Here is a 12,437-nt window from a genome sequence, read left to right as displayed (position 1 = left end):
AACCCTCGGGACCGGTCGATCAGACTTGAGAACTATATGGACTGGCTGTTAGGAATCTGGAGTCGGTCACCGGCTGATCCATGCGGATCCCTGCGAACAGGAACTGGGGCACCACTCGAACTGACCCGTTAGCAGCTCGTCGAGCACCATGTTTCATCCAACGAGGAAAAACATGGCACGGCTCAACCCCTCTGTTTTTCTAAAAAACGCTTGAGGGAGAACGATCGCAAGACGAGCCGACCCCTCGACCGGACCCCTGCTACGTGTGGGGGCTCAGGGGCTTGGACTCGCAAGGAGACCCGATGCAAGGTCGCACAAGAACGATGAATCGACCATCATAACCTAACCAAGGAAACCCTGCGAGCCGCAACAGGCGCTCTGAAGTTTTCCCATATGAAAAAAGCCTGTGAAGGAGTAACCCACTCCTTCGTAGGATCGGGGGCTATACCCACCGGGTGTGCTCGCGCGCACCCTCGGACAGTAAAAAACCCCCGAACGATCCCTTTCGGATCGCTCAGGGGCTCGGGGGCTACTATCGGGTACTAATTTTAAGGTACCCGAAGAAGGGGAACTAATGGTCCCCAACGATCAAAATAGAACGGACGATTAAAGGGCATGACCGCGGATTTGTCTGACCCCTAGGGGATAGGTTCCGATTCGCCTGACTCCTAGAGCACAGGTTCCGCTCGTCCGACCCCTTGGGAGCGGGTCGTGCCTCACCCGACCCTAAGGGAACGGGCCTCACCTCGCTCGACCCCAAGAAGGGGAGCTCCACCCCACCCAACCCTGAGGGCGCACGACCACATCCAGACGGGGGCACAGGCCCAGCAGAGGGCCCGCACTGCCTCTAACCACCACGCAAATGCTCAAGCCCGGGGTCAAACTTCTAACACCGGATGGGAATGGGCACACCTCGACATGACCCGTAGCCATGACAGGCCATGCCTGGGGGGCCCACATCACCCACAGCACCAGGCATGACAGAGCGGGACGCCACGACAGGCTAGCGGCGCCTGCATGTGGCGCTAGCGGCAAACAGAGCCACGATGTGGAGCCGTCTCCATCACCATCAGCATCACGACGTGGAGACATCTCTGTCATCATCTACAAGACCCACAGGGCCCACCTATAGGAGAGGAAATATGGCGCGGCCTCCAGGCCCCCTTCCTCTCAGCCCCTCTCTCTCTCTCTCATGTACCCCTGGTCATTCCCTTGGTCTATAAAAGGGAAGGCCGGGCGCCCCATTTGGGGGAACCATTTTTCCAACAACAGAGAAGCACATCACAACACTCGGAGGCACTTCAACTCCACTTCACCTTCACCAGAGACTTGGGAGCCCGTCCCTCTCTCGACCGTTTGCAACCCCTACTGCAAACTCTAGTGCAAGTAACACGAACAGCTCGCCACTGGACGTAGAGACATTCCACCCGAACCAGTATACATCTTTGTGTCCTCTTTGCACACCATCCGAGCCCAGACACGCAATCCACAAATTTTACTAGCCGACGGTTTCTAAACACCGACAAGTACTCTCTTGAATCCATCCTTTTTCCAACATATCTCTGATTTGAGTTTCTATTTCTGTCTTTTGAGCAGGATTATATCTGTATGGCCTATGACAGAAGGGTTGAGCACCTTCTAAAAGAGGGATCTTGTGATCTCCTGTTCTGACAGGTGGGAGGTTTGTGGGTGGAGCAAAAATAGGTGCAAACTGTTGTAAGAGTTGCTACAACTCTATGGGCAATGTGTTCTCGATAGAGTCTTCAGCTGGTGAAATAGATTGTAGTTCAACTACATACAGAATGGAGTCACTTTTGTCAAATGCTTGAAGTTGGAGGGAAGAGACAGGAGGACCCAAGGTAGGTTGTGATGTTAACCCTTGCAATTTGATCACTTGTCCTTTATAGTGGAACTGCAGCCATCTTTCAACCTAGTGGATTTCCATAGGGCTATTAGATTCCAGCCAATCCATTCCTAGTTTAACGTCATAGCCACTTAATGGGATGATTTTTAATGTGGTTCTGAAGGAATGATCCTGTACTTCCCAAAGTTGATCAGACAGTTCATGGGTACAAGTGATAACACCCCCATTAGCAACTGTGACCCTCACTGACTGTGGTAAAGGTTTCCAAGGTTGGATATGTGCAGCTACTTGATCATCCACAAAACTATGGGCACTGCCAGAGTCTATGAGCATGAACACTTCTTTACCATTCAAGTGCCCTCTTAATCTCATTGTTTGAAAGCCTTCAGTACCGTTTGCAGCTTGTGCAGAAAGAGCCATGAGATCATCTCCAGAATCTGAATCATCACATGGTACCTGAGTTGTATTGTCGGCTTCAGCAGAAATTTCCAAACTTCCTCGATAGCATGAAGAGAGACTTGGGCAGGGCACTCATGTTGTGGCCCCCATTTTTCACCACACTTGAAACACAATCCTTGTGCTCATCTGTATTTCTTTAGAGCTGCAAGCTTATCATCAGATTTTGCTCTTGTAGGATCAGGAGGCTTCTTGTCTTCAACTGCTTTTGCATTGTTGGTAGTAAAAGGAAATGAGTGTTTGACAGAATCAGATGAATTCTTCTTGGCATAATATTGGCCAGTATCCAACCGTCTCGAAGGCTGGTCTTTAGTGGCGTCTTCCTGTAAATATGCCAAAGCACTAGTAATATCGAGGTCCTAGGGACGATGCATCATAACAACAGAACGAATTTCTTTCTTAAGACCATCGACAAAACGGTTAACAATGACTGAAGATGGGAATGATGGGTCGTGGGCAAGGATTTGGTGGACTAAGTCTCTTAAATGTTCAACATATTCAGAAACGGTGGAGCTCTGTTGGATATGGAAAAAGTGACGAAGAAGGTGATTATGTTCATCTCTATCGAACCGGTTACAAACAGCTGTGACAAAGGACTCCCAAGACATATTGGAGATGGTGGATTTCATAGTTTGGAACCACAGGGCAGCCGAACCAGTAAGGCGCATAGTGGCTAAACGAACCCACAGAGTTGGATCAGTTTGACAGACATCAGAATACGTTTCACAGCGAGTGATCCACAGACGAGGATTAGACCCATCAAATTTGTGGAATTCAACATCAGGAAAAGGAGTCGGGTAATTGGGGTAAGATGGACAGAGTCGTCGATCACCGTGCACACAACCACCCAATTTAGACAGAATTGAGGAAGATTTTGGAGGGGGTGTCGCACCTGTGACTGGGGCCGGTTTCGGAGCGATGGTGTACACCGCCCCGAAAGCAGTGCCCCGGTGAGTAGTTCCCTTGCCGTGGTCTAACGACCCAGATGCCGCCCGTGGCGGGTGAAGATCCAGATGGATGAAGCTCGGCATCTTGACGCCCTGCAGGGTGAAGTGATCCTCATGAATCACATCGGCGAGGGAAGGCTGAGCGTTTAGCTGCTCGTCAGTGGAGGCTTCTACGAGTTGAGCTTGTGGAAGATTCCCCAACGCCTTCTTGACACGCTCGCCGAGGTCCAGCACCGCGTGTTCCAGCTCGTGGACGTGGCTGTCGACTTCAGGCTTCCAGGTGAGGATCTCCAAACGAAGGGTACGCATCTCCGACATAGAGGTCTTTAATTCGTTGATGCCCTTCGAATTCTCGCCTAGCAGTGCCAGGATCTGGCCCAGCTGTTCTTCGGGTGAAGCCATGGTCATGTGTCTACAGGTGAGGTATGGGTGGGTTGCCAGGATTCCGACTCCGCCACTGCTGCTGATCACACCAAGCTCGGCGCGGACCTATGGATCCTCGTGATCGACGCTACGAGAGCGAATCGCAAGGAGAGCCTGCTGTCGGGGATTACGGTGCCGGATCGAAGCAACAGAGAAGAGGGGAAAAATTTGCGGCAAAAACTGGGGAAAATTTGGTGGATCGAGGTGGCTCCGATGCCAGATGTAACCGGACTACTATCGATTAACAATATAGAGTGACGATACAAGGAACCTCGGTCGGTAACTCCGGCCAATCAACAAGATCGCCGAGCTCACCGCCGCCGCCGTCGCCTCCAGGCACGGTTCAGAACAGTCCGGGTTCGAGTTTCTTTCTCCCCCTCGATGCCGTTTACAAATTACAAGAGGGAGCCTCAGTGCTGCCAAAGATTTGGGCCACACAGGGCCTTTTCGCTCATTTAGCCCACTCAGGTCCAGTGATTCTGGGCTCGGCTTCCTGGGCCTTGCAGCAGCGCCTTGGCCTGCTTCAGCTGATGAAGACGTCTTTCCTTCTGTTGCTGCCATCTTCAGTTTCCCTCCGTCTTCAGATAAGCTAGCGCCTGGAGTTGCAGAGGAGGTACCGGTGGCCTTGGAGGTGCCGGCGGTGACACCTTGATATGAAATTTGGTGGACACAAAGTTCTAAAAACGATGTTCAATTGGTGGGGAATTCCCCACAAGAAAAAGAAGTAGTTGAGTATTTTTGGTCATCAATGCAAGCTATGCAATAATCCGGCTGCAGCGCGTACCATTGATCCTCGAAGTGTTGGAGTTGAGGAACTCATTTGGGAGTTGGTACACATGGCGTAACACCTCGGCCTATGAGTAAGCGCGCATAGATACAAGCATGAAAGTTGTTGCCAAAACTATATATGTCTATCAGGTATCTAGTTTATTGTTATTTTGTTTATACAATACGCAATTTTGTTGTTGTTTATTTAGGTATTATAAAATTTTTTGTGAAATGTTTATTGTGGGTTCCCTTTTAATTAATTATAATAGTTGATTGTGTAAGATTGTTACTAGCTGAAGCTCCCATATTTACAAGGATTGAACACTCATCACAACGAGATAAGCTAGCTACGGTGTTGCATGTTGCTGGATAATAAAAGTGAATAATACTATACTATACCTCGACGACAAACACGTGACCCTCATCGGAAACACGGAGGTCGATGAACTCGAGCATGCACCATCTGGTCTTGTTGCCGTCCTTCTCGTAGAACTCCAAGAACCTACTGAGCCCCATGAACTGCATTCTCTCTCCGTAACGGTTAGCCCTGAAATCTGCCTCCTTCCAGAACCCCCCCTCAAGCGTCTTCTCGTGCAAATCCAACATGTTTGTTGCCCAGTACCTCTGCTTATGGAGTGGGAGTTTCCATGGCTCCAAGTGGATTAGCAGGTCGTCGTCGAACTGTACCACCACCTCCTTGTCCTTGCGGCGCTGCTCGATCAATGCGCTGATGTGGTCCATGATCTCGCTCTGCTTATCGGTGGCGGTGGAAAGGTCGAAGGTGTCGCCAGCGCATGGCTCCGGCTGCTTGATGAGGCCGGTGCCGTCTGTCTCCAGCGAGTTGACGTTGACGTCGAGGTCGCCCAGAGCTGCTTTCCCCATACCGATGTCTGTGGAGGGGCCGACGTCTCCGGCTGGGTGCGGCCCTTGGTGGCCGTTGACCTGCTCCAGGAGGGCAATCTCCATGGGGGCGGCGGTGTCTTGTTCCGGGTCCGTGTCCGTTGGAGTCGTCGTCTTTGTCTCCGAGCAAATCCTCCACGTCGAAGGGTTCTAGGATGAACGAATGGTCCATGGATGGGTTTGGTTTGGCAGTCTGGGTTGCAGCTGGAAATTGGGAATTGGAAGCGTCCGGCTGGATGATGCCGTCGGCGAAATCCTCTCTGTCCAACTGCTCGAAGGGATTTGGACTGAAGATTGGGGGATCCTGGTAGCTGGTGGGGGAAAGGTCCAAATCTCCGAACGAATGGTCCATGGATGGGGATTTGGTTGGAAGCTGAGGTCTTGGGATGAATGGAGCGATATATGCGCGCGGAAGACGAGCGGGCTATGGATCGATCGGAAGGCTGCCGACGAGGTCTGTGAGTTGAGGAGCTGTGTAGCCTGTAGGTGACAGGGCAGGCAGCTTATATATGCTAGTCCTAGTACCTGAACCAGGGCCTCTCAGTCTCGGACTCGGGCACCCCGCCGTGGGCTCCTTGCCCGGCCAGCCAGCCTCTCGGTCCACGCCGTGAGCACGTCATGAAGCTTCGTTCCACCGACCGCGACCGCAACCGCAACAGCTATAAAAGACAAAAACCATCTACATCCACATCTCCGTGTAAAATTTTTCTATACGAAGGCGCCGCCCAGCAGTCCTGTGCGACATCCTGCAGATGATTGACGCGTGGCTCCAACTACGGCTGGCTCACAAGGACGGCACAAGCCAGCGGCTAGATTTCCGGCTACAACTGTCGAATACAAAATATCTCCGTACAAGAAAAATACGATTTTCCACTGAGACGACAAGCTTTGATATGTGATTGATAAACTACTAAAACTTTATTTTATTTTTTTAGCACCTTAACGATCTCAAATAAAAAAAATTCAAAACTAGAAAGTTGTATATCGAAAGCTACAATTTTTATATAAAATCATCTTCATCCAAAACCATACAAAATATATGACTTTTCTAAGATCACAAGCCTTGGTACGCGATTATTCTGTTGCTAAAACTTATTTATATTATTTTTTAGTATATTAATGATCTCAATGAGAAAAAAATTCAAAACAAGAAAGTAAAGAGCTATAATTTTCTATAAAAATCATCTTCATCCGAGGTCATATGAGAAAATACGAATTTTTTTAAGGTGGAGCCTTGCCGTTGACACCATCTGTCAGATCCATGCCACGTAGCATAGTGGGTCGAGTAAATGCCTACTTAGATCTAGACGAGACCCGTTACAACTTTAGGAAGTCAAAAATGCATTTTGTGATTTTACACATTCAGGCAATTTTAAGGACCGATGATGAATTTATATTTTGAGAATAAGCTGTTCATGGGCATCCTATGTAACACTCCTCTTCTTCCTCGTCGCCATTCCACATCCTGACAAACTTCCTGAAAGCATAGGAGTGACCACATAACTAAGGTGCCACAACTTGTATTATGATAGGTACGGTTTAGTTGGAAAAAATCCAATTGTATCATCGAGGTTCTTAGACAACATAACTAATTGTGAAATCTTCTGCTTTGGAGAAGCCAAAGATTTCGAGAACCAATACATTGAGCTCTTTGGATGCAATCCAGGAGCTTTCCTAATGAGGTACTTAGGTATTCCTATTCACTTTAGGCCTTGTTTGGATGCACATGTATTCATCTTAATTCACATGTGTTGAAGTAGATTGGAGTGGAATTGAACTAAATTCCATTCCATTCCACTCCAACACATGTGGATTATGGTGGATACACAAGCATCCAAACAAGACCTTAGGAAGTTATCAAATACCGATTGGATCAAGGTAGAAGAAAGATTCGAAAAATGGCTCAGTAGTTGGGAAGGTAAGAACCTGTCAACTGGAGGTCGTTTGACATTAATCAACTCTGTGCTCAGCAGCCTACCAATGTATATGATGTCCTTCTTTGAGATCCCAAATGTTCTTAAAAAGCTAGACTATTATCGATTTGGATTCTTCTAGCAATGTGATGACCATAAAAGAAAATACCGTCTAGCCAAATGGGATATCATGTGTCAACCAAAAGACCAAGGTGGACTAGGGATTCACAACTTGCAAATCAAGAATACGGCTTTGCTCAGTAAATGGCAATATCGTCTGTTAAAGACAGATGGTGGTAACAGATGTTACACAACAAATATCTAGGGACTAAACCTCTAGTTCAAGTCCAATGAAAGAGCGGGGACTCTCATTTATGGGCAAGTCTGGTGAAGGCTAAATGGGATTTTCTTAGTTTTAGAACATTCCTCATCAAAGGACAAATCACAAGTAAGATTTTGAGAAGGAAGATGGTTAGGTAATACTGCTTTGAAAGAGCAGTATCCCCATCTATACAACCTAGCTAGAAGGAAACAAGATACGATGGCCGCGGTTTTGAGTACGCAACCACCTAATGTATCTTGATGCAGAGACCTTTTAGGCGAGAAGTTAGTGATGTGGAATAACCTTCTTTCACATCTTACTCATGTTGCCTTAAGCCAGGAGGAAGACAAAATTTATTTGGAATTTAGATCAGAAGGGTGAATTTTCGGTAAAATCACACTATACCTTGATCTCATCTAACAAACGTCCCTAACCTAAACAAGCGACTTTGGAAACTTAAAGCACCTTTGAAGATCAAAATCATCCTGTGGTACTTGCGAAGAGGTGTCATCCTAACCAAAGATAATCTAGCCAAACGAAATTGGCAAGGTAGTAATCAGTGTTGTTTCTATCACGAGAATGAAACGATATAGCATCGGTTTTTAGATTGCCGGTTTGCACACTTGGTTTGGGCCAGCGTTTACGCAGCCTGGGGTATCCCTAGACATCTCAATGTGTCCAATATGTTCGCTAGATGGCTAGATGGGCTTAGAAAAGATTTAAAACCTTTAGTTCTTTAATTTGGGAGCGGCAGCTATGTGTTGGTCCTTGTGGCTCTGCAGAAATGCAGTTATATTTGAAAACATACAACCTTCTTTTCTGTAGGTCATTTACTCAACTACGCATTGGCTCCATACATGGTCCATCCGTCAGAAGCCTACTTCCCAAGAGGTGGTTGTAGCGGCCTCTCAATTCTTGGCTCAGGTGGCCAAGGAGTTTTTTACCTAGGCACATGGGTGGTGGTCCAGTCTACGGATTGAAAGTCATTAGGGTGCTCCGGTTTTGTTTTTTTCTTTTCGTTTCTTGCTTTGGGTTGTGTGCCTTTTAGGCAGAGGCCGAGAGGATTTCAAGATGTGGTATCACCTTGACGTAACATTCTTGAAATTAATAAAGGTTCCCTTTTAAAAAAAAAGGACAACATAACTAAGTGGTTTTTTGGAATACATATTCCAAAACATAGGAATAGGAAAAACGTATGATTGAAGTTGCAACCCTCGACCACCCTTTCCTTTCTCGCACCCAGGGAGCAGCTAGCGTGACTCCGTCCGTCGAGGCTTGAGCATAACCTCTGATGAATCTCTCGGCTGCTCACTCAACGGCAACCTCAACGAGGGTGATGATAACCCCCTCGGTGAGGGTCACTTTGACCTCGTGTCTTTGCAGGACAAATGCCGCCTGACGGCCCCAATAGCTGGAGACGACCCTTGTGAAGCCAACTCTGACACAGTCAGTATAGGAAGAGGACGGTGGCGGGCCCTAGGAACGGAGTTCCCCGCCGTTGGAAGAGTAGTTGGAGCGTGAGCGTGGAATGTCTTTGTTACCCATGTATTCCTCTAGAAAGACACCCTGCGTGGCCAGGGTAGCTTGTAATTTTGCCACGCCCCTGGGTATGACCTATAAATACACGGTGGGTGGCACTATAAAGAGGGACGAATGAATGGTCATTTACTCTAGAATTTATTGTAATGCCTCCTTGCTCTCTTAGTTCGACCCTACATTCCTTTTCATGTGGGGAACCCTCGGCCTCCTCCGTGTCGATTCCCAGCGAAGGTAGGAGGCCATGTGAAGCCCCCACACTCCGCCCCCAAATAACTCAATTCCTAGGACCCGTATAAGTCAAACTATCTTAAATTTAACTAACTTTATAGAAAATAGTAACAATATCCATGACATAAAATGATCACATTATGAAATTATATTCTATGGTATATCTAATTATACCAATTTGATGTTATAATCTTGACATATTTTTCTAGAAATTCGGTCAAACGTTTTGAAAAATCGACTTAAGACAACTCTGAAAATCTATTTATTTACGGAGAGGGGGAGTATACAGCAATTTGACTTCTCTTCTTTTATTTCTATACGAGTATTGATTGAGACCAGTAATAATTGATCGGTCCTAGCTCACAAATTAATTAGTGACGCATGGGTGATGGGTCCTAGCTGACTGCTGTAATAATTCGGTCAAATGATTGTTGGGACCAAAACTTGTGTGCTTCCTTATACCGAATTTATAGTAGACACATGTAGGAGTAGCTGCTAGCTGGCAATAATAAGGGTTCTATCAGTGGTTGGTTGTTGGACGGACTATTAATTCAGTCATGATGATGTCAAGTAGATTTTTTTTAACATTTTTTTTGTAAACTAATTTTAAATCTAACATTGTTTTATTTTTTTTTTCAAAACTAACATTTTTTACCACGCCTATTTTTCTGACGCAGCGAAACGCCTGTGCCGCGCCATACATAGTGGCGTGATGAGAGGGATGACGTGACGACGACCGGGACGCTGACCGGTGACGTGGCAGGATCTGTTGCGCCACCAATCTTAACGTGACATGCGCCACAGAGAATGGCGCGGCAGTGCTCTCCGGCTACCCGAACATGGCACCGCACTGTGCTGGTGTGGCAGCCTAGCCTGGCCTGCGGCCATGTGAGGTCAAATCCCGCGCATTTAAATCCCCTGCATGCGCGCGTAGCTAGGCTACGGCTGTAATGACGAGGGTGACAGCATGCGTGTAGGGGACAGCTTCCTCCGAATAATCATTTTCAGTACTTGTTGAAGAAGCGACTGGGTCATCTATCCATCCATCGATCTCAGCAAAATTTTATTTTTTTAAAAAAAAAATAGTTTTATTTAGGAAGTGACCCAAGTCATTGTGAAGTCATGCATGTGTACATACGCTAGTGATCGATCACCCATTTTATTATTATTAGATTGGTTAACTTTACTTGTTGCCTTGAATGTCATGCATGAAAGGGAGAAGTCATACCACGACCTCGTCGGCGATGATGATAAAGCACCTACAACAACTCATGCCGACGCAGCCGCAGCTACAGCAACAGCAGATGTGGCAGTACCATACTCGTAGTACCAGCCGAGGCCGGACGCTACGCCTTCCCCGGTGTCGGCGTCGGGGGCGGCAGCGTGGCACGGCATTTCGAAATTTTGTGAAAATTTTGTATTTTTTTTTGAAATTTGTGAAGAATTTGTGAATAATTTGACATATATTTCTTTGATGTCTGGAATCCATAAAAATAATTTATAATTATTTTTTGAAAAATTTGACATATATTTGTGTTCTTCCTAACTTACATCACTCTATCCAATAAATAACACTGAAGAAATCATTGTAAATATAGTAATAAGACTGTATAAATATAGCTAGAAGATGGTGTAAGTGTATGGGAAAAATTCAGTTAAAAGGAGAGACCAAAACAACTTAATGTCACCTAGACATATCCAAATAAAAACGGAGGGAGTACTCTACAATTTCCATTCCATCTTTCCTTTTTTAGCTTTGAAGATGACAGCAATTTTGATAATCAATGAAACATATACTGACATAGAAGGTCGCTTTATTCGCAATTAATGTAAACACATATCTTTTTCTTGGAAAGACAACCATTAATGTAAATGCGCATCTCTTTTTCATAAGCTTCATCGGCAAGGCAAGCCAGGAAGAACATCAGTATTTAGTTACTTATTATACTTTGACAAATTTCTAGAAGATTTATGACATCAAATTAGTATAATTAGATATACCATAGAATATATTTTCATAATATACTCATTTTATGTCATAGATGTTGTTATTCTTTCCTATAAAAAGTTAATCAAATTTAAAATAGTTTGACTTGCACAGATTTTAGAAATTAATTTATTTAGAAACGGAGGGAGCAGCAATTTTTATCTTAGCATCTTGTTTCTAATATACTCTTTTTATAAATGTGCTGTCAATATACTACTAACATTAATTTGGTCGGTCGTGTATGTAGAAAAGGGCAAGCAGGCACCTTTTGATTATCTGAATATATATCCTCCTTGCCTCAGCTTATTGGAACAACGACAAGACAGGTGATTGGATCTCGCTATTATTAATTACTAATCTTTATATATACCTTGCGTTGCCTCAGTAATAAACTGCATTATATATATTCCATGACTAGTACTACCTCCTCCATCCCAGAAAAAAACACAATTTTATAACAGTTTCACTCAATCCTCCTTCTTAAGTTGATCAAATTAATTTGCATAAAAAATATACCAATATTTAACATACTCTAGCTAGTATGCACCATTAGTACCTATCATAGAATGTATTTTCATAGTATATCTATTTGAAGTCATAAACAATGTTGGTATTTTTTTAAAAAAATTATTAGACAAGGTTAAGATAGTTTGATTTGAACCTACCCTAGAATTAGGTTCTTATGGAACACAGGGAGAGTATTTGGCGAGACGCTCTTATATATATACACACACAATCTGTGAGCTGTCCAAATCAGGGACGAATATGTCCTTATTTTTTGCTTAAGTAACAGGAAAAGACCAAATAAAGACACTGTGGTGCATGTGAATGTGATGGATTAGCGCTAGCTGCATGCATCTGATGCTGCATGTGTAAGGAAAATGGACCCTAGGTCCATTTACTTTGGATTTTGGTGTTTGATGACCAACATAACTAAATTGGACTAATAATTTTGCAAGTGATTGTTTTATAGTTTAATAGGGTGCAAGACGTGACTTGGACGAAGGCGACATGATGATCCAATGATCAACACCTTAAGCAAGACCCTAGAAGCACAAGAGAAGACTCAAGATATTAAGCAAAGTCCAAG

At 45.2% G+C, this 12,437-nt stretch overlaps 1 protein-coding gene across 1 annotated transcript; it reads right to left on the bottom strand.

Annotated features, from left to right (window-relative positions):
• Positions 1 to 1,145: 1,145 nt before the first annotated feature.
• Positions 1,146 to 5,815, bottom strand: LOC136504743 (uncharacterized). Its single transcript, XM_066499733.1, has 4 exons — positions 4,858 to 5,815; positions 4,475 to 4,544; positions 3,213 to 4,337; positions 1,146 to 2,643 (listed from the first exon to the last, which is right to left on the bottom strand). Exons 1-3 carry the CDS (start codon positions 5,422 to 5,424, stop codon positions 3,925 to 3,927), a joined length of 1,050 nt encoding a protein of 349 aa, XP_066355830.1. The 5' UTR covers positions 5,425 to 5,815; the 3' UTR covers positions 1,146 to 2,643; positions 3,213 to 3,924.
• Between the last annotated feature and the right edge of the window lie 6,622 nt (positions 5,816 to 12,437).

The sequence above is a fragment of the Miscanthus floridulus genome, chromosome 14, assembly GCF_019320115.1.
Source record: "Miscanthus floridulus cultivar M001 chromosome 14, ASM1932011v1, whole genome shotgun sequence".
Classification (NCBI taxonomy): domain Eukaryota; kingdom Viridiplantae; phylum Streptophyta; class Magnoliopsida; order Poales; family Poaceae; genus Miscanthus; species Miscanthus floridulus.
Note: the sequence above shows the minus strand (reverse complement) of the source record. Positions and strands in the feature narration are given on the sequence as shown.

Excerpts from the sequence above, each read along its gene's own strand:
- LOC136504743 (XM_066499733.1), bottom strand. The coding sequence starts at position 5,424 with ATGGAGATTGCCCTCCTGGAGCAGGTCAACGGCCACCAAGGGCCGCAC. Across the intron at positions 4,545-4,857 it reads GTCACGTGTTTGTCGTCGAG|GCCGAGGTGTTACGCCATGT; the intron begins GTATAGTATAGT and ends GCTTACTCATAG. Across the intron at positions 4,338-4,474 it reads CAACACTTCGAGGATCAATG|GTGTCACCGCCGGCACCTCC; the intron begins GTACGCGCTGCA and ends TTTCATATCAAG.